This window comes from Pogoniulus pusillus, chromosome 33 (assembly GCF_015220805.1).
Source record: "Pogoniulus pusillus isolate bPogPus1 chromosome 33, bPogPus1.pri, whole genome shotgun sequence".
Lineage (NCBI taxonomy): Eukaryota > Metazoa > Chordata > Aves > Piciformes > Lybiidae > Pogoniulus > Pogoniulus pusillus.
Window position 1 is genome coordinate 8,270,105 of NC_087296.1, and position 19,632 is coordinate 8,289,736.

General features: G+C 42.0%; 1 protein-coding gene across 1 annotated transcript in view; it reads right to left on the reverse strand.

The window, feature by feature from the left end:
• Positions 1 to 17,378, reverse strand: part of FAM184A (family with sequence similarity 184 member A) — a 65,371-nt gene extending 47,993 nt beyond the window's left edge. The window contains exon 1 of the mRNA XM_064170398.1: positions 16,893 to 17,378. Within this exon, the coding sequence (XP_064026468.1) occupies positions 16,893 to 17,060 (168 nt within the window). The 5' untranslated portion in view covers positions 17,061 to 17,378. The remainder of the gene's footprint in view (positions 1 to 16,892) is intronic.
• Positions 17,379 to 19,632: the final 2,254 nt, after the last annotated feature.

Genomic DNA, 19,632 nt, shown 5'->3' on the forward strand with positions numbered 1-19,632 from the left:
CAGCACTGCTGCTAACGAGCACTGGTGTTGTCTGCACCTGCTAGTTCAAAATATCAGAGCCTCCAGAGGTATCCCAAGACTGTCAGTGCTGCACATCCACTTAATGAACTCCACAGCTACAGTGCCAAAGAATTGCTCATGCATCACCTGTCAGCGACTGGGGACACAGGACCAATTATCTTCACCTGCCCTTTAAATCTGTAGGGTGGTGTTAGAGACAGAACAACTGTGGGAGCGTACAGCAAAACGATGCATTTCCTTCTAAATCTGCTCTAGAGGATATCCAAAGCAACAATTTCCAGCACCATCCCCTACAAAAATACTTGTGATGTTTAGATGAATTGGAAATCAAACTAACACACAGAAAGGTGATCTCTTTTCTGTTATGTTTACTTGGAAACCTATCATTACTGTCCCCTACACAAGCTATTTGTTCTTACTGACAAGTCCTCAAGTGTTGAGGAGATGAAAACAAAGGGTTTCTTGTATTCACTCATTGACAGCAGCTCTCCTGCACAACAAGCTACAGAAAAGGTCTTCCCAGTTTCTCCTCCTCATCAAAATGAAGTTCAGTTTCACTCTCTGCTTGCACATCTTTTCCCCTCCAAGTCTGATCTATTCGGATTCCCATTTACCCAAGAGCTTCTACAGATTCTAACCAATTCCAGTATGTAGTGGCTACTCACAACAAGAGAATATTCAGACAGAAATGCACCACATGGCCTCTATGGAACAAAGGAATTTGTCAGCAGTGGTTTGAATAGCATGCTGGAGAACAGACCCACTTCTTGTCCATAGTTGTCTCTCTACTTCCCAGACTTGTTTGTAAGAAAGAAAATTATGCAGTCTTCCCAAAGAAGCATGCAGCTATACAAGAAAGAATCATTAGTGGAAAAGCACACACTATAGGACTCCCAGTCTGGTACTTTTATCTACACTACTTTCTTTACCTTTATGGAAGGCCTTAATGCCCAAATCATCACTGAAAGTTTAATGGTAAATGTAAATTCGCCAGAATCAAAAAAGAAAGCTCTAACTAGGAACTTGTCTGTGTCTGGATTTTTTAGTATCTGTAGAAGAAATGGAGCCACTTCCCCAGAAATGTAGTGTTTTGAAGTAACTTATCTTCCCTTTCTCTACAAAAAAATAGACATACTTTAACCAAAACCATAAACCATTATGTTCAAACTAAGGACTGATTACTAAGCTTCTACTCTTTGTTGTTGGTTATAGGAGCAAAACCATAAAGTCAGCAAAGCAAGTGGCACAGTCACTTTTGTTCAAATCACACCACTTGGGAATCCAAGTTTATTCTCAAAGCCTGAAATGAATCTAGGACAAGTTCACTATGGCCCACTGGGATACTTTCCAGTAGGCTGCAGTATCTATTAGACAATAAAATCAGTTCTAATTCCTAGCTATCTCTCTGGATATACACAGTACTGGACCTTGGTTTTGTCCTTTCCCACCAAGGACTGAAAGGTTTGGCACACTAACCACTACAGAAACAACATGTACACAGAATCACAGAAGAGCTGTAGTTGGAATGCCCCTCTGGAGGTCATCTCGCCCAGTGTCCCCTGCTCAAGGCAGCCAGGGAACAGCCTGTGCTGGGCCTTACTCAGGTGGGTTTTGAATATCTCCAAAGGAAACTTCTCAATCTCTCTGGCCAATCTGTTCTGGTATTTGACCATCTTCACAGCAGAAGTGCTTTCTTATGTTTAAAGTGAATTTCTTATGTTTAGTTTTGTGGCTATTGCCTCCTCTTTTCATAAGGCATCACTAAGAATATGCCTTTTCTCCCTACCATCTGGTACATGCACACATTCCCAAGATCCCCCTGAGCTTTCTCTTCTCCAGGCTAAATAGTGTCAGCCCTCTGCCTCTCCTAGCATGACAGATGGTCCAGTCTTTTAATCACCTTAGTGGCCTTTGCTGGACATGCTCCAGAATGTCTGTGTCTCTCTCACTGGAAATCCAGAGCTGGATGTAGCACTTCAGGTGTGTCACCAGTGCTGAACAGAGGGGAAGGATCAGCTCCCTTGAGCTGCTGGCAATGCTCTTCCTAATGCAGAGCAGTATGCTGCTGGCTGCCTTTGCCACAAAGGCACATTGCTGGCTCATATTCAACTTGGGGCTGTCAGAACCCCAGGGCCTTTTCTGTAGAGCTGCTTTCCAGCCAGTCAATTCCAACGACGGACTTGTTATGCTGCCCCAGATGCACAACTTTGCATGAGGTTGCTGTCAGTGCATTTCTCTAGCCTGTCCAGCTCTGAATAGCAGCCCACCCATGTGCTTCAGCAACCACTTGTCCCAGTTTTGCATTGTCTAGGAACCCACTGAATGAGTGCTCTGTGTCATCATCCAGGTCACTAACAAAGATGATAAACAATGCTGCCTTCAGTATCAGTCTCTGGACTACACTACTTGCCTGGCTCCAGCTAGGCCTCATGCTGCTAACCATCCTATTTTTAAGCCCCTCAGCTCAGACAGTTGTCAATTCACTTCAATGCCTGTTTGTGCAGCACACTCCTGGAGAAAACACAGGCATATGACAACCAGCAGAGAAGAGATAATATTTCTACATTTCCATTACAAGTTCTACTAAAAAAGAATGGAACAGGTTTCAAAGTATCTTGATGGAGACTAGGAAAGTGTGTGCATCTCCTTCCACCAGGAGTTTCCTGAACTATTCAATAAATAAAAAGAGAAAAGAAAATAATGAAAGACTATGCACACTTAAGTAGGAAAATAATAGTATCTCTGTTACAGATCTGCAAGAAGACTGATGCTCTGATAAAAGCAGGAACTTATATAGCTTCATCCTATACCATCTCTTCTCCATTCACCCCATTAAATGCAGTAGGTGGAATCCTGTGGCTTCTCAACTTGAACCTTCAGTTACTACTTCAACATTTCTATTTCCTTGTTATGGTTTCCCAGTTAGATCTGCACTTCAGTGACAATCTTCCAGAAAGCCACACTACTGAATATTCCTCAAACGCCATCCCATACAATTGTAATAAAGGCTTCTACCATTGCTTCTGCTTAGCAGCTAGAAGAAGCTTATTTTAAGAGAATTTAAATTGCAGCAATTTCCTAGATTTGCCTCTTTTATAATGCTTGCTTCATTCCACATTAAATGGGAGACATGAACTCCTACTCCCAGCAATCCATCATACAGAAGTCTGTAGTAAAACTACTCAGAATTTTTCACTTCAAGGAAAAAAACTGCTCACATCATATGGGTCAGACAAGTAAGAACCTTCATGAACACCTCAAATTTTGGGTCTGGTAAATTATCCCAAGAAGAAAATCTGTGCTAGGTAACCAAACAAAGATAATTAAAGGAAAGGCAGAAAGCCCTCTTTCTTCATCATACTTTCACTTTTTAGAATTCAGCAGATGACAAAATAGTGGCAACCTTAAATCAAGGAACACATAAATTAAGTAGATTTGCAGGAAAAAGGAATTACTGAGCACTTGTGTGCAGCCCCACATTAAATAATTAGCTCAAGGCCTGTGGCCCTGAGGTGGCTACAGGTCTGCATCACGCACATGTCAGTTTACATATACTCAGTCTCTCAAATAAATACACCTAGTTCCAACTACTACTGAAAAAAGTCTTCAGTTCCCTATGAAAACAGAAGCAGAAAATAGCTAAATTGGTGGCATATCACAAAATAAACCATTAGTTAAGAAAAAGATTTAAGATTTATTTTCATAAGCCACACAAAAAAAGCAGCCATAAGTTACCGAGAAATTATTCTGACGTACATTGTCAAACTGTTCTGTGTTCAACTCAGCTTCCAAGAGACCAGTTTTCATTCAACAGGATTGTAAACACTCCCTGGAGCTGTTCAAGGCCAGGTTGGACAGGGCCTTCAGCAGCTCACTCTAGTAGATGCTCATGGTCATGGCAGGGGTGTTGGAACTAGATGGTCTTGAAGGTATCTTCCAACCTAAACCCATTCTGCGATTCTATGATAAATGATGCCTTAACTTTTTAAGGGGCCATATAGAACAGTTTGCTTCTCAGACTAAAACATTTAGCAGTGGACAACAAATGTGCTGAAGTTCTCTTAACACTTTTTCAAGGTCCAGTTTCCATGTTAGCTATCAAAAATGTAGCTGTGTCTCTTCAAAAACAGTAAGCACATCTACCTCTAGTAATTAAGCTGGTCTTCCCTTAACCCAGTCAGAAAAAGTACTAATCAAAAATGACAGATTTTCATACTGCTTTTGGTAGATTCTCTCCCTAATTCTTACCTATACTTTAATAGAACTTCCATGGCATTCTACCTAGAGTTCAAGGGTTAGAAAGGTTGTGTATGACACAGCTTCCAAAACAACACCTCCTCCATGTAAGTGTAAAGCTATTTATGATAAAAAGCCCATTAAAATTAACAAGCTTAGTGCACATCAACAGATCTTTGTACAGTTCAGAAATGTGTCCTTCTACAGACAACTTCTTAATTTTCATTAAATTTTAAATACTTCTCCTGTATTTTGGGCAGTCTTCAGTCAGAGAGACAGGACATAAAACGCACTAGAAGTCAGTGCAGAGTTTCCAATGAATTCACTCATGTCATTAAGATAGAACCTTAGTGATATTGGTGTACCGTAAGAAGGAACATGCCCCCAAGCCCAAAGAAAGATTCCAAAAAGCATCAGAAATCAGGTATGAACTGATTACCAAAGCATTAAGTAACCACAAATTCCATCTTATTACCAGGAATTGGACTTAGTTTCTACTCCATTGCAAAATACTAAGAACCAACATAAAAGAAATCTGACCAGTGAGTTTCTCAGGCCATGCAGAAAAAGGAAACTGAAGTTGTCAATGCTTTGTGAACATCTGCAGGGAAGTGACACAAGCTTCCTTGCAAGGCTCTTAAGCCGTATCAGAGAAGATTCAGGTCTGGTAATACTCTAACTGTGCTTCAGAAAGCAAGATATGTAATGAGCTGTTAATGTTGAAGCTCTCTAATCTATACCCTTGTATCCTACACATGTCAAGAAGCGAAACCTGCCTCATAGCTTCAGCTTCTACCCTGCCCCAGTTGCCTAAGGATAGAGAACTAACATCTAAAAATAAGCTATGCAGTCTACTAGGCTACATGATTTCTATAGAAAACAAGCACAGGGAAAGCATAAACTGTGGTGGTGTAACCACCAAAACATTCACGTTTCAACATCTGATATAGCCTATGCAGACTCTCAAATAGCACAACCCCCAACTGTCGTAAGAGGCAAACAAGTGCCTCAAAACAGCTATGCATTATGCTCCAAGTTGTCAAGCAATAAATCTGACTTGAATTAGAGTGCAGAAGAGAATATGTAAGAGTTGATCAAAGGGGAAGTATGATAGGAAATTCCACTGTGATAAAAGGTACTCAGAAAACTAAGAGCCTAGCTTAGGAATCAATTCTGCACACAGCCTTGGTGAACTACTTCCTGGTACAGACTGGCTTAACAGACACAACTGCCACTCAGTGCCCTTGCGCTGGGAGAGAGGTGGCAGTACCTGCACTCAGTCAGCCTCCCTCTTAAGTTCTGACATGTTAACCTCTATCAGTCAGGTTATGTCAGAAATAACATCCCAAATCTGCAGTGTGGTTAGCTTCAGGCCATTTCCTAATACAGTTAAATCTTGAGAAGCATACTGAAGAAAGGAAAAAAGATTTAGTGACAGATGCACAAATTTCCCCATCTGCCTCCTGGTGAGAAAGAATCCCGTTTCCCTTCTAATCATCTATCTAGAATATAGTTGACACATTTGCTTTATAATTAGACCTGAAATTGCTGCAAGGAATACAGAATAGGCCAAAGGGCTACTCCAAGACGCGTCTCAGGCACCGAGCTGCACTTCCTTACAGAATTAATTCTGCAATATTTGCATATTTTATCTGAGTCTTTCAGGTATAGAGATCCCTGGAGAAATTTAAGGCAGCAGATTTGTGTTGCATTTGTTTGTGGGTATTTAGACTGTGAACAATGGACTGGAAAGTTCTCTTGAGCTGAGCAACTGACTTTGTATTGAGGAGATAACAGCAGTGTGCCCTTGGCACAACAGAAAAAACAACATAGCAAAGATCTTCACTCCACAAGTATTGTTCCATACACAAGCAAGTACATTTTCTCTTCAGTGCACAACACAGAGGACAAAGCTTCCCAAAATAAAAAGCAGTGACAGTCAAATGGAGAGTCAGTGATTTAAACACAAGGCATTGAACTTTGAGATGCATATTGCTGGTTTTAACTAAAACTGAAAACATTCTGTTATTACAAGATGCAGTTTCCTCTTTCAAGAATTACAAGAGGTTTTCATTTCAAGATGATTTGGGTAATATCCAAAAATCACAATATAAACCTTTAATGAGTTTTATGACAACTGCATTTCCAACTTGAAAAAACCCAACACCTTATAAGGTTTAGAAAGCCACTATTTCAGAACTGAATTAAAGCAAGTATAAATCTGGAAGGAAATAATCAAGATTTGTGTTGCATTTACCCCAAGTCAGCTTAGGACACCAAACTTGAGCCTCTCTTCTAGAGTTCTGACTCTAAATGCAACCACTCATATTCTCAAACTTTTGATTTGATAACTACCAGAAGTCCCTGAAAAACACTAATGGCCATTTTTATCTTCACTTCTGTCTTTCTGTCAAACTTCTGGGGAGGCACTAAAAAACAACATGGAACACATTTTTGGAGAAGTCAATGTACTTGCCCACTGGTGTTCAATGCAGTCAATGTTACAGCTCCCTGCTGACTACATAGAAGCACTGGGCAACTGTAGTTGTGCGAGATGAGCCTCCAAAGAGATTGTGCTATCAGGGAAGCATACTGGTCTGCATCACTGGAAGTAAAACTCACTTGCTTTTGACATTCCAGCAGCTGAAGGGAGCCTACAAAAATCACAGAACTTTAGAGGTTTGAGGTAATCTAGCTTGGGGATCGCCAACCTCCAGAGATCAAGTTCCACCCCTCTGCCAGGCAGGATCATCTAGGATAGTTCACACAGAAACACATACAGGAAGGTCTGCAAAGTCTCCAAAGGAGGAGACTCCACAATCTCTCTGGCCAGCCTGTTCCAGTGGTCTGTCACCCTCACTGTAAAGAAATTTCTCCTCATATTGAGGTGAAACCTTCTCTGTTCCAGTTTGTAGCTGTTACTCCCTGTCTTACTGCTGTAGACCACCAAAAAGAGATTGACTCCACACACTCCTACAAGCAAGCAGGAGAGTGATTACTAATAAGGGCCTGTGGTGAGAGGACAAGGGCTGAGGGTTTTAAACTACAGTAGGGTAGATTCAGATTAGACACTAAAGTTCTTCACTGTGAGGCACTGGAATGGGCTGCCCACAGAAGCTGTGGACACCTGATTCCTCTAAATACTTGTGACTAGACTGGATGAGACTTTAGGCAACCTGATGTAGTGAGACCCATGCAGAGGGTTGGAACTAGATCATCTTGAAGGACCCTTCCAAGTGAAGCCGTTCAGTGATTCTGTCTCCTGTGCAGAGAAGCGAACGTGCCGAGGCCGCGTTCAGCACCACGGCAGCTGTCGCCCACTGGCGCGGCCAGGCTCAGCACCACGGACAGCGGCGGCAAGTCAGTCCCCGTGGCTGAACTTGAGAATGCTTTCAATCCTTGCACCGAATGCTGGAGCTTTCCTTCCCACAGGAGAAGGTTCTCTTTATTTCTTTCTGTCCACTGAAAACAACTTCTCTCTTCCACAATACCCTATAAAAATTCATTTTCTGTACGCAAGAACAGAAGATGCTCAAGAATTAGTAGCAAATCTAGAACCAAATCGAATCAGAGAACTCTTTTGGTTTGAAAAGGCCTCTAAGATCAAGTCCAACCATTAACCTGACACCACCATGGCCATTAAGCCAGCCATTCATTGGGGCATGACAGTCAGGACTTCAGTTTAAGGAGCCAGAATTTCCTATAGGCAGATACAGGAACATATACATCTTGCAACAATAGGACATGACACTTCCATCTCCAACTTCGACCAACACAACAGTGTCCAAAAGCAGGAAATCTAGCTTCCTTCAGGAACAGGGATCACAGACTCACAAGAACAAAATCAAACATAAAACATTTTCAGTTGCCAGAAAGAAGGGGGTAAAAAAGGTTTATTACACAAAAAACTATGTGAAAAAGGGAGCGATTTATTCCAGGCTATGGAATACAGGTTAGAGTGTCAGCTCATAGCTATGGAAAATAACACAAGCCAACAGGAGCTAAGCTTACTCCAGGCTCTTTGCACACAAGGTGCAAAGGTATTTAATAGTAGTGCCTGCCCCAACAAAAATGACAAGAATTATCATCGCATGCATTAGGAGGTGAGGCAGAATATACCCAACACATCAAAATGCAAATGGTCTGCACCGTCAGTTGAGGCATGAAGCAGAGCCTAGAAATAGAGCAAGTCAAGACAAAAACCACAAGAGTAGAGAATGGCTATGGAACATATCTAGATCAGCTCAGAGAACAAAGTAAACTGTCCTCCCTGCCAAAGGCCACTTCTTATTTCAGGACATATTTTAGCAAATCTCAGCATAAACTACATGCTTCTAAGAAGCAAAAGGTAAAAATAAGAAAGAAGTGGGACTGATTTTTATAACATGTGAACTTAATGGAACTAAGTTAATGCTATGTTAAATACCATGTGGAAATCTAGTGAACAACTCAACCAAAATAATGGTGCAGAAATTTCCTGTTTTACTACCCAGTGACATAACACAGAAAGTATTTATTATTTTTTAATATAAGTAAGTACTGGAGACATTAAACACTACTGTGTTGGCAATAGTGATGAATATTAAAAAGACAGACCAATTTTCCATGTATTTAATTCCCTTTTCTGAGCCTGCAAACACATTTTTAACTACCTATTACTACCAGCTACAAATAAACTTTGCAGCTTTAAAAAGCATGAAAGCTAAACTCAATTACACAAAATAGATTTAAAACAAAAACCCAAACCCAAAGTTCTTTCCCCAATCTTGATTGCAGAACTAAAATACCATTTTCAATTGTCAAACTAACAGGACAAAAAAAAAGTCACAGAAGATTACTGAAATAGATTTTAGTACAACCCATCCAAACAGATCAGCATTTATACTGCAAAATACTTGATGTGAGGAGGCAGTGTCAGACACCCTTTACTAGAAGTTATAGCTTTCAGTCACATTGTGAGCAAATAACTTGTTCAATTATGAATCTCTGGATTATAGCACACCTGGTTTCTAACCACATTACTATTCAGATTGCTAGAAATGAAATTCTAGGAAACTGTCTGGAAAGATTTCTCTTTTCATGAGATTATGCTAAACATGTATTTCTCATAATCTTATCACTTCTAGCTAAAAGGCTGCCTTTCACTTAATGGAGGCATCTGGAACAAGGAGGACTTCATGAACTTTTTAACAGCAGCTATTTTTAAAGGCTGTCATTTTCAGCTTTGCCAAGTGACAACCTCAGCAAAAGGTTGTTTCTCCTCACAGCCTTCCAGATTCAGTTTGAAAAGCCTGACTGAGGAAAAAGAACTAGGTAATATGCATTAAGTAGGACAAGATGGGGAGTAGCTTCAGACTGTTTTTGTTCCTTCTGGTTATTTTTAGAAAGCAGTGCCTTTGGTTATTGGTATGACATCAGTCATTAGAACAATATGCAGAAGTCTGGCTTACTACTGCCAAACTTGTATCAGCCAAGAGTCATGCACTTCTGATTTAATAATGTTATGTTGAGATTTGCTAGATTTAGCAATAAGCCTGCAAACAGCAAGAAAAAGTGATTATTGAAGGAATTGTCCCCCTCCTCTACACAGTTAACAGGAAGGTGAAGTTTTTCCTGTATGGGGTCTTTGAGGGGTAGGGTAAACACTGACAAAATAGCTTTCTTATTAAAGCCAAAGTCCAAGTTTTAAGAGTGAGAGATTGAAAGAATTGCAGTGGCTACTTCAGGCTGGCAGTTACTGTACCATTGCAGTGACTTGACAAATAACATTCATACTCATGTACCAGATGCAGTACACATCTAATTCTACTTCTAGACATGAAAAAAAATGCAGTACATGACACCAGCAGATTGCAGGATAATACATTGCCAAATACAAACAACGCTGTTACTGAATGTAGCTTTACTACGGTGGAACACCACACAGAGCTACTGCTAAGATTAAATTGCAATTTGACTGTTACTGAAGTGGTAAACCTCATCATTTTGAAACAACCTCTGTGCACATTCAGGGGACTTCACATACCAAACCCAAGACTGTCTTCTGCTGACATGTTTTTATGAAAACCTGATAAATCAGAACTCCCTGCAGGATTGAGCACTTCAAAGTGCTGTGGCCATACTAATTTATAAGTGCCAAGAAATCAAACTACAAATACCTTGCAAAACTACATAAACTTCAATTACTTTATTTTTCAAATATATATAAAGACTGTTTACAACAACTTCTGCATCTGGACAAAAGCATTTCAGTATTATGTTCTTAACTGTAAACTGGCACTTCCTTGATTTCATCTAAAGTGAGATAACAGCAAAAGGCTTTTTTCATAATGCAGTACTTGCCCAAAAAAAACTAACAGCTGCCAATGAACTCCACATGGAAGTAAATTTAAAACTTTCTCCCACCATGTGATTTATATCATCACATGTGAAAAACCAGCTCAAGGTTAACAGATTTGAAACTTTATCAATCTTGCAGTATCAGGATACATTTATGGCCTCAATGTTCTTTAGTTTTCAAATTTTGGCATATTACAAACACTCAACTCAGTACTGAAAGCCTCCTCTTTCAAGTTTTCTTTAAATATCCTTGTTATACTGATGTGTTACATGCAACAGCTCAAGTACACATTAGAGCCACAGGAATTAACAGTTTTCTAGTTCTTGTAACTCTGTATTATTTACTTACAGCAATAGAGTAGAAGGATACATCAAGAACTGCAGCATCATTTTGGCTGGAAAATCTGGGATCATCAAGGCCAACTGTGTATCTAACACTGCCAAGTCCACCACTACACCGTATCTCTATGTGCCACATCATAGTATTCATTGTTTCCCCCCCAGTGTACTGATCTTTTCATCTTAATAACTTGTAATGTTTGCAGAACTGTGTGATCAGACAGTTTTGCAGCAACATCACACTTTCAGTTACACATATGGACAGAAAATTCTCTAAAACATTGAGCTGGCAGTGGTCTAGAAGAACCCTGAGTTAGTAGTGAACCATGAATGCTATGGAAGTGCAAAGTTAAGGAATTGTCAGTATTTTGTTTGAATATGAAACATTTCATTGATGTCCTACTTCTTAATGTCTTGTGACATAAGGCTGTGAAGTCACTGACCTAATTCACACAAACCACTACACTGAACTCTAAAATACATTCACTCTATGTCCACACAGCACCCTGTAGTCTGCCCTTCTAAGCGCAACATGAGTGAACAGAACAACTATGAGAGACACATGGTCCTGAGGTCTTCAAGGTATCAAAACAACCATCTTCTTTCAATGAGTCCTGACTAGGAATAAACAGCATTAAAGGAGTTCTTAGACTTCATATCAGGGCTGTCAAATCTTTCTTCACTTTGCTTTTACTTTCCATATTTTAGATAGATTTCTTCAGGTCTAAATTAGAAACCACAGCTGCTTCAAAGCTATTCTAAGTTCTTCAAACAAAGTATTCAGATGAAGACAATAACTGTTGATTGTATTTAAGGTCTGAAGAATATTCTGAGAGCCTAAAAGCTCTACTTAATTTTTCTGAACTATACCAGACAGCATTAAAGCCCTGCCATTTTTACCCAGTCCCACCTTTGCCCCAATATCACCATCGGCACAGCAAACCATTCTTCTGCAAGCATCCTTTGCTAAGGTCATGACTATTACAAAGTTAGGACACAGTGAGAGCACCACATATAGCCAGACAAGGAAGATGGAGATGAAAAAAAGAAAAATCTTAAGAAACCTGCTTTAAATATACTGTCAGTTCCTGTCTTCAGACTCTCCCTTCTCAGGGGACTGCAGCTACCTCTGGCATAATTAACACAAACCAAAATTAACTATCTCCAGAGAAATGTAAAAGAATATCTAGGATTACATTTTCCTATCTTCTATTTTATGTAATAACAAAACATACTACTTATTCCCACGTTACCAGCCAGAAGCATATGCAAAAACTGTGACATCTAAATATGCAGTCAGATCACACCCGCCTCAAAATTTCAGCTCTTTTCATGAAATCCTAGAGCTGTTAGCAAATAGTGGCCTGCTGCCAATGTTAGCACACATTGGAAAGATGGCAGAAGGCATGAGGTTGCTTAAAAAACTACAACTCAACTTTTTACAGAACTGTCAATGGCATAAACTACCACATGATGACAGCTAACATCAAAACAGTTCTACGGAGTTTAGACTCTCATTCTTCTCACTGTGAACAGTGAATCTTCTACAGGGGGCTTAGTTTTGTTTCCTGGGGCAAAATACTTCCAAATAAACACTGACAAAGGACAAAGTTTCACTGGAAAAACTTTGTTAAGAATCATTACTGTAAGTTAAACCCTATGGCTCTTAGCCCCATAGCACTGCATTCTGATAGTGTAGAGAGAACTTTTAACCATTCAAGAAAAAAAGTACATAGAGAAAGAAGCATAACCATCTGAATTTAAGAGCATCAACTCTGTTCTTTATTTTTTGAAATAAATTTACTGTCTATATTCCCAAGTATCAACTATCACATTAATATCTAGTTCTCCAAGTACTTCCCTTTAGGAGAAAATTGTGGAGTTTTAAAACCACCACCAAAAGAAACAACCACACACAGTCCTCAAACAACAAAAACACCCCAAAGAAAACACACACTAGCCTTCCTCCCACCAAAACAAACCAACCAACCCACCCAAACAAAACCACCACAACCCCTCCAAAAATCCACAACAAAGAAAGAAACACCAAAACCCCCAAATAAACCAACCCATAACTAAAAGCAACCTCAAACCATTTCCCAAACCACATAGTCAGTGATGGCAGAGTTGAGAACAGACCTCTAGTCCCAGGAGAACCCCAGTCTAATTTCTTGTTCACTGAACTGTGGTGCTTCTCAGCTAACTTTGTTGCCTTAGCCTTTGAACTAGCTGAGGTTTTTTGGAGCTTTTCCAGAACTGAACTATCCAACCCTAAGTATGTACCAAGGGAATACATGGGAGTTCTACAGTTTTTGCTTTTTACTAAATACACCGATCTGTGTATCACCTGCAGACCTCTTCCAGTTACCATAACACTTCTGTAACTAACATCATACAACCACATAAATTATGATTGCCACTGCACAATCCCCACGTGTGCCCAGCAGTTAATCCCACAGAAGTCAAAGATTTGTGTTTATTTCAAGAATTTTGCACAACAGACTTGGCAAACACATTTAGGATGTAGATTTATCGATCACAAATGCTCAACCTGCCAACTACAGCACATACAGAAAAAACAATCCAAACTGAAGCCACTTCTGCTAACTGTAAAATCTAAGCCTATTCTCCCCTACTCATGCAAACATAGCAGCAACTTGCCTTTTGTTTTCTATTTCAGTGGTCTTATGCAAACTTATCAAATATATATATGCATATTTCCACCTCAAGCAGGCATAATTCAGCCCTGCATTAGCACTCCAGCATGCAGAGGTACAGACATATCTATGCAATCTCGTAAGCGCAGTTTATTTCTTGTTGGCTTTAATCTTTGTGTCAGATGCTACTTTATCCCCAAACTGGTACACAGATCTTCCAAAACGCCTAAAAATAAAGAGCTTATACTGAAGAGGAAGATCTAAAATTGCTTCAGTTCCAATTTACCAGTCTCTACACATGACATGGGAGTATCTCTTCATTTTTAAAGCTGCATTTCTAGCTACTTGTTTTACTTTCCCCTGTGAATTAAGCATATTAAATCAAGTAAGATTTTTCTCCCCACCCAAACAAAAATATGGTTAAGCACTTCAGAAGTGTTGTGCTTTACAAAATGGATTTGTACCTTCTTTTTGCCTCACTCTGGATTACTGATTAAATCTGGTTATTAAACAAATTTCGCCTTTTTCTTTCTGTTTCTGTATTGTTTTGACTGAAACACCAAATTCTCTCTAAATAAGGCAAAACCATCACAGAGGAATCCTAATTTGGGGATTTCACATTTACTTCATGAATGACCTGCACCTTCTGTGGAGAAAGCATTTATTTCTGTGGCTACTCATAGCTTGTAACACAAACATTTTAACTATAGGCAAAAATAAGCTCTTAAGTCAACACTTGTTTTGTCAGAATAGAGGAGCTGATTGGGTAACTCAACTACATGTACTCTTACAATATCCCATGCATATTTAGACTATATTGATGGGTTTGTTTTGACCTGGTAAAGCACCTGACCAGCTCTAAACCCGCTGAGAGACTCATTAGAGAAGAGTTTGAAGAGAAAAAGACAAATGGGGAAAATAGTTGGAAGGTGAGTAAGAAGAGCCTTATATACTTAAGAAGTGGTTTTCTTAATAATACGTTCCTAGCTTACTGAAAAGGAATTCTGTATACTTTAGTAAGCTTTTGACAAAGCTAGAACAGAAGGACTCGGTCAAAAGACTTTCACAGAAATATTCTAACATCTTCACATCAGCTTATTTCCAGAAATCCACTGCAAAGTGAAGTTAATTCTTCTCTGACAGTTAAGTCTCACTTACAGAAATTAACTATCACATTTATATTTTCCCCTGTAGCTTGAGTCCTTTCCAAGGATTAATTTCTGCAACCATCTAATGGGTCAGGCTTCAGAGTCTAGAGCAGGTTCTAAAGTTGAGGTAACACTTTACCCATGAGTTCCTATACTTCTAAGCCTCTGTTTCTGAAAAGACAAGTAACAAACAGAAATGTAGGACCTGACCCTTCCAACTGCTATTGCTCTACTCCAGACCACCAGTCAGTAAAAAGATAAGCTGCTTTTCCAAGTTTTCTCCCTACAACTTGAAAACAGACCACAAACAAGAACATTGCTAGAATCTGCACATCACTGAGAAACAAATACAACCTTCCATTCAGCATTCTCACTGATATATTAACTCCCCATACAAGAGCATAGTTTGTACTGATTTGAATTTTGGGAGAAGGCAATTCATAGCTTTTGTTTGCACTACTCTGAAGACTTTGGCAGGACAGACACACATTTCTACAATTTCAGAAGAATTCTACTGTGAGCCACAAAATACCTCATAAAACCAGTATTTGCAATCAATCTCTTCATGTTGTGCAATATAGAAGTTCAAAACATTCCAGTACCACACATTTAAACCTATCTTCAGCTTCCATCCACCTCAAGATAGATCACACTGTAATAGAAAGCAAAGGGCACATGCCCAGTGATGCAGAACTCATGGGCATGTAGAAATGAGATCATAACCAAAGGGAAACACTGCTTCTGAGATCTGCTATAAACTACTGAGTAAATTCCTAGAGAAAGAAAGGGAAATGATATCACAGGACACCCACATAAACCAAAATTATCCTTTGAAAGTAGCCTCTTGTATATGCAATCGGAGTTAAAAAGTAAGTCTAAAACCCAGTCTCTAGTGCTTTCTGCAGCTTTCAGGGAGCATGAGTCCGTAGTAACACATATAATATTTTAATTCCTAATATGCACCTGCAGTGAAATAAAGAATCTTCAAGTTATTTTAATTCTACTTTTCTCCTTATGAAATTACAATTTCAGTTTTGACAATGTTAACATATAAAGAAACTGGAATATGAATTCAAAAGCAAGATGAAACACTCCTCAGTCATCAGTTTCCCAGTGCATTACGGTACACGGTGGGCCATGATAAATACTCCTTTTAAACAGTCAACAGTGCATCAGCTGTACATAAATATGAACTGTCTCTGCTGAGAGACTGCCAGCAATCTTCATTCTCAGTTCCAATGACATGTCACCTTCGTCCATATTAGCATACATTTGAAGATTACTAGCAGTTCCCACAGTGCTTTCACATTACCTTTAAACCTCTTAGCTATTTCATTTTTGGCAAAAACTGTTTCTTCTGCTTTAATAAAAATGATCTGCCTTTCATTTCCTGCACTATGCTGTTCACCTATCTCTTAAACATCAGACAAGAGAGATGGCAGCACAAATGCATTTCTCCGAGTTATTCTCAGTAAAATCACAGCTGAAAAGTGGGGCCTACAAACCCTAATAGTGTACTTTAAGAACACTTTGTAGTTTGACCCCAACCTTTAGCAAAGCCACAACGTATTTCCTATCCTGGAGATGACCTAATGGAATCCGTTCAATCTGCAATACAAGAGCAGAGATACTCTCATTTCCTCCTCATCACCCAAGGCATTCAGGGTATTGCCAGACACCAGACACTTTAAAACAGCACTTCTCTTCAGCTAAAGGAAAGCCAGCATCACTGACATCTGAACGGTTTGCAAAGAAGCTACAGTTTTCACCCTACATAGCAAAGATCATCCTAACAACCAGGCATCACTCCCACATAGCCAAATACCTGGCTGGGCCAGAAGGAATGTGGACACAGCTAACCAAGAACCGGTACTGCGGCAGTTACAGTGCACGGCTCACGCCTGACACCCGCCGTTCCCGGTCTCCACATTTGCAGTGTGCCCGAGCTTCCACCACAGGACCCGGCACGGCGTGTTCGGGAGACCGAGGCTTCTCCCGGGGCAAAGCAGTCGCCCTGGGCTGAGCCTCCGCGGGTACAAACCGGCCTCTCTCAGTCGCATCTCTGCCTCAGTGCCAGGAAGATGCTAAGGGAAACAGAACGAGAGGCGGAAGGAACGGGGGGCAGAGCTCGGCGCGGGGGAACGCTCCTCACCTTAGTGAGCTGGGCAATCTTCTTGCTCATTTTGAAATGCAGGTCCGGGCTGTGTTCTGCGCCCAGTCCCGGCTGGGCCGAACCGGAGCCGAGCTTCCCCGCGCCGGGCGCGGAGCTGCCGCCGTAGCTGTGCTGCGGCTGCTGCCAGCCCATTCCTGGGGTCGCCATCTTCACCGCCCGGTCCTCGCCGCTGCTCGGGCTCCACCGTCACGGACCCTACCGGGCAGCCGCGTCAACGGCGTCCTAACCGCTAAGTGCCGCCGGAGGCGGTTGCTCCCGCCCCGAGATCGACCTCGGGTACTTCTTAGTGCCGCCGTCCCCACCAACCGCGCCGGGCTGCGGCCTCAGCCCCTGGGGGCGGCTGCGCCGAGGAGCTCCAGCCTCGCCTCTCTTGTCTCGCCGTTCTCCCGAGCGGCGAAGCCCATTCGGCCCGCGGACGGGCGGGCGGGAGCGGCGCCGGCACGGAGGCAGCCCTTTGCCGCGCTGCCGCCGGGCTGTTTACGCCGCGCGGCGCCCGCGTCACTGCCCGGCCCGGCCCCGCCCGCAGCGCACCGCACCGCCCCGCCCCGCCCGCGCGTGCCCCGGCGCGCGGAGCCCGGCCCGACCCCCTCCCGCCGCAGGTGCGCGCGCGGCTTCCTGCCCGCGCCCGCTGCGGCCGCTCATTGGCGGGCGGCTGGCGGGAGCCGCTGCGGGGGACGGCTGGCGACAGCCCCTTCTGGAGCGGGGGTGCTGCTGCTGCTGCGAGGCGTCGGCATGGGCTTGGACAGGGGCAGGGCGGCAGAGCGAGAGGGACAGGCTTTGGGCAGGCTTCTCTCTGCGTTACGGCTTGAGGCATGTAAGTCAGGTGCCTAAACGTTTTGCGTGATCGTGCAGTAGGTGCTGGTGATGAATCATAGAAGCATTAAGGTTGGAAAAGACTTCCAAGATCGTCAAATCCAAACGCCAAGCTAAGACCACCATGCCCGTTACATTATATTCCAAATGCTGTGTCTATACCTTTCTTGGAACACCTTCCTGGGCAGTCTGTTCCAGTACCTGACTGCTCTTACAGTAAATATTTTTTCCTAATATCTAACCTAAACCTCCCTTTGCACAGCTTGAGGCCATTTCCACTTGTTTTGTTGCCTGACATTAGGGAAAAGAGACCAACCCTCACCTCACTTCAACCTCCTTTGAGGTGGTTGCAGAGAGCAAGGAGGTCTCCTTTGCTCCAGGCTCAGAACGGTTGCAGTTCCCTCAGCTGCTCCTCACAAAACCTGTTCTCCAGACCCTTCACCAAGCTTCATTGCCGTTTTCTGAACACACCGTAACACCTCAGTGTAGCCTTTCGTGTAATGAGGGTCCCAAAACCGGACCCAGTATTTGAGGTGCAACCTCACCAGTGCTAAGTATGGGGGCATGATCCCTTCCCTACTCCGCTCCACCAGGTCGCTCTGTAGAACCTCCCTACCCGTGAGCCGAGGAACAGTCCCGCTCAAATCTGGTGTCGTGTGCAAACCTGTCAAAGAAGGCTGAATCGGGCTGGCGAGAGCAGAGCTTTTGAGCCCCCTAAAGGCGGCAGGAGTGCAACAGCCCCGTGTTGGTGAGTGAATAAAGTGGGGGAAGTCTTTTTGGCCCTTGGGTACGCGTCGGTTTGCAACAGAGTTCAGTGCCATTTTCTCACAGCAGCAGGTGGAAGGAGCAAGTAACACTGTCAAATTGAAGCTGGTAGTAAATTAAATAAGCACTTGACTGCGCAGTGAATTCTGAGTTTGAAGGGAAAGAAACCAGGGTGCCAACAAACCATGGGGTGAGCCCCCAAGCGACAGGGGAGGCGTTGCCTAGAGCAGGCCAATCTCCATCGCTACAGACACTGCCGCTGCAGACCGCAGTTACGGACCCATGATCTGATGAGTGTGGAACAAAGGTCTCTGCCAGAAGGAATTCGCAGCTGAATTTAGCATGTCCTTTAGCTTGGATGTGATTGCTCTCTTCTTCTGCTTCCATCCTGTGCAATTCCTGAGCATAGCCACCCTCTTTAACAATTTAGTGTCTCTTTGCTGGGCTCTGGCCTTGTGAGAATTTATATATTAATGTGGTTGGACACATTTGATTTCCTGATTAACAGCCTCTGCACTCATCTTTTAAAGAGTCCTTGGTGCTCTCTGCTGGGTAGTTTATCTTTTTACTGCTTTTTTTCTGCTCTAAAAATCTCTTCTTTGCCTGCAGTCTTTGTAGGCAGACAGAAACATCAAAGAGGTAAACTGCAAAAAATACACAGCCAGATCAGTCGTTCTTGACAAGAATATGGAGAAAAAGTATCCCTTTTTTGCAAATGATGGAAATGGGTAGAATAATAAACTATAAGAAGAGAACCATGTTACAGAACAATCTGCTTCACTTGCTAATAGAGATCCATGCTTACATAATAATAACCAACTGAAAATGAACTGCCGAGTGCAAACCTGAGGTCATGGGGCAAATGAAATTCTCTGATGCGTAGATGGGTCACTGCCCAGAAAGTACAGTTAGACTTTGCTGCTTTTATACAGTTTGATTGTGAAGAATACAGGAGAAATGCTTGCATTGAAGTCTGGGGGCTGTAATTTCCATGCATCAGCATGCTGGAAAGGTGTTCAGAAGAAGGCCACAAGAACTACAGAGGTTCTCTAAAGAGTCTCATATCTTGAAAAATGCAATACACCCAAACCATTTTGAATCACAAGGAATCTAAGAAGTGATTTAGTCCCAGTCTTTAAGT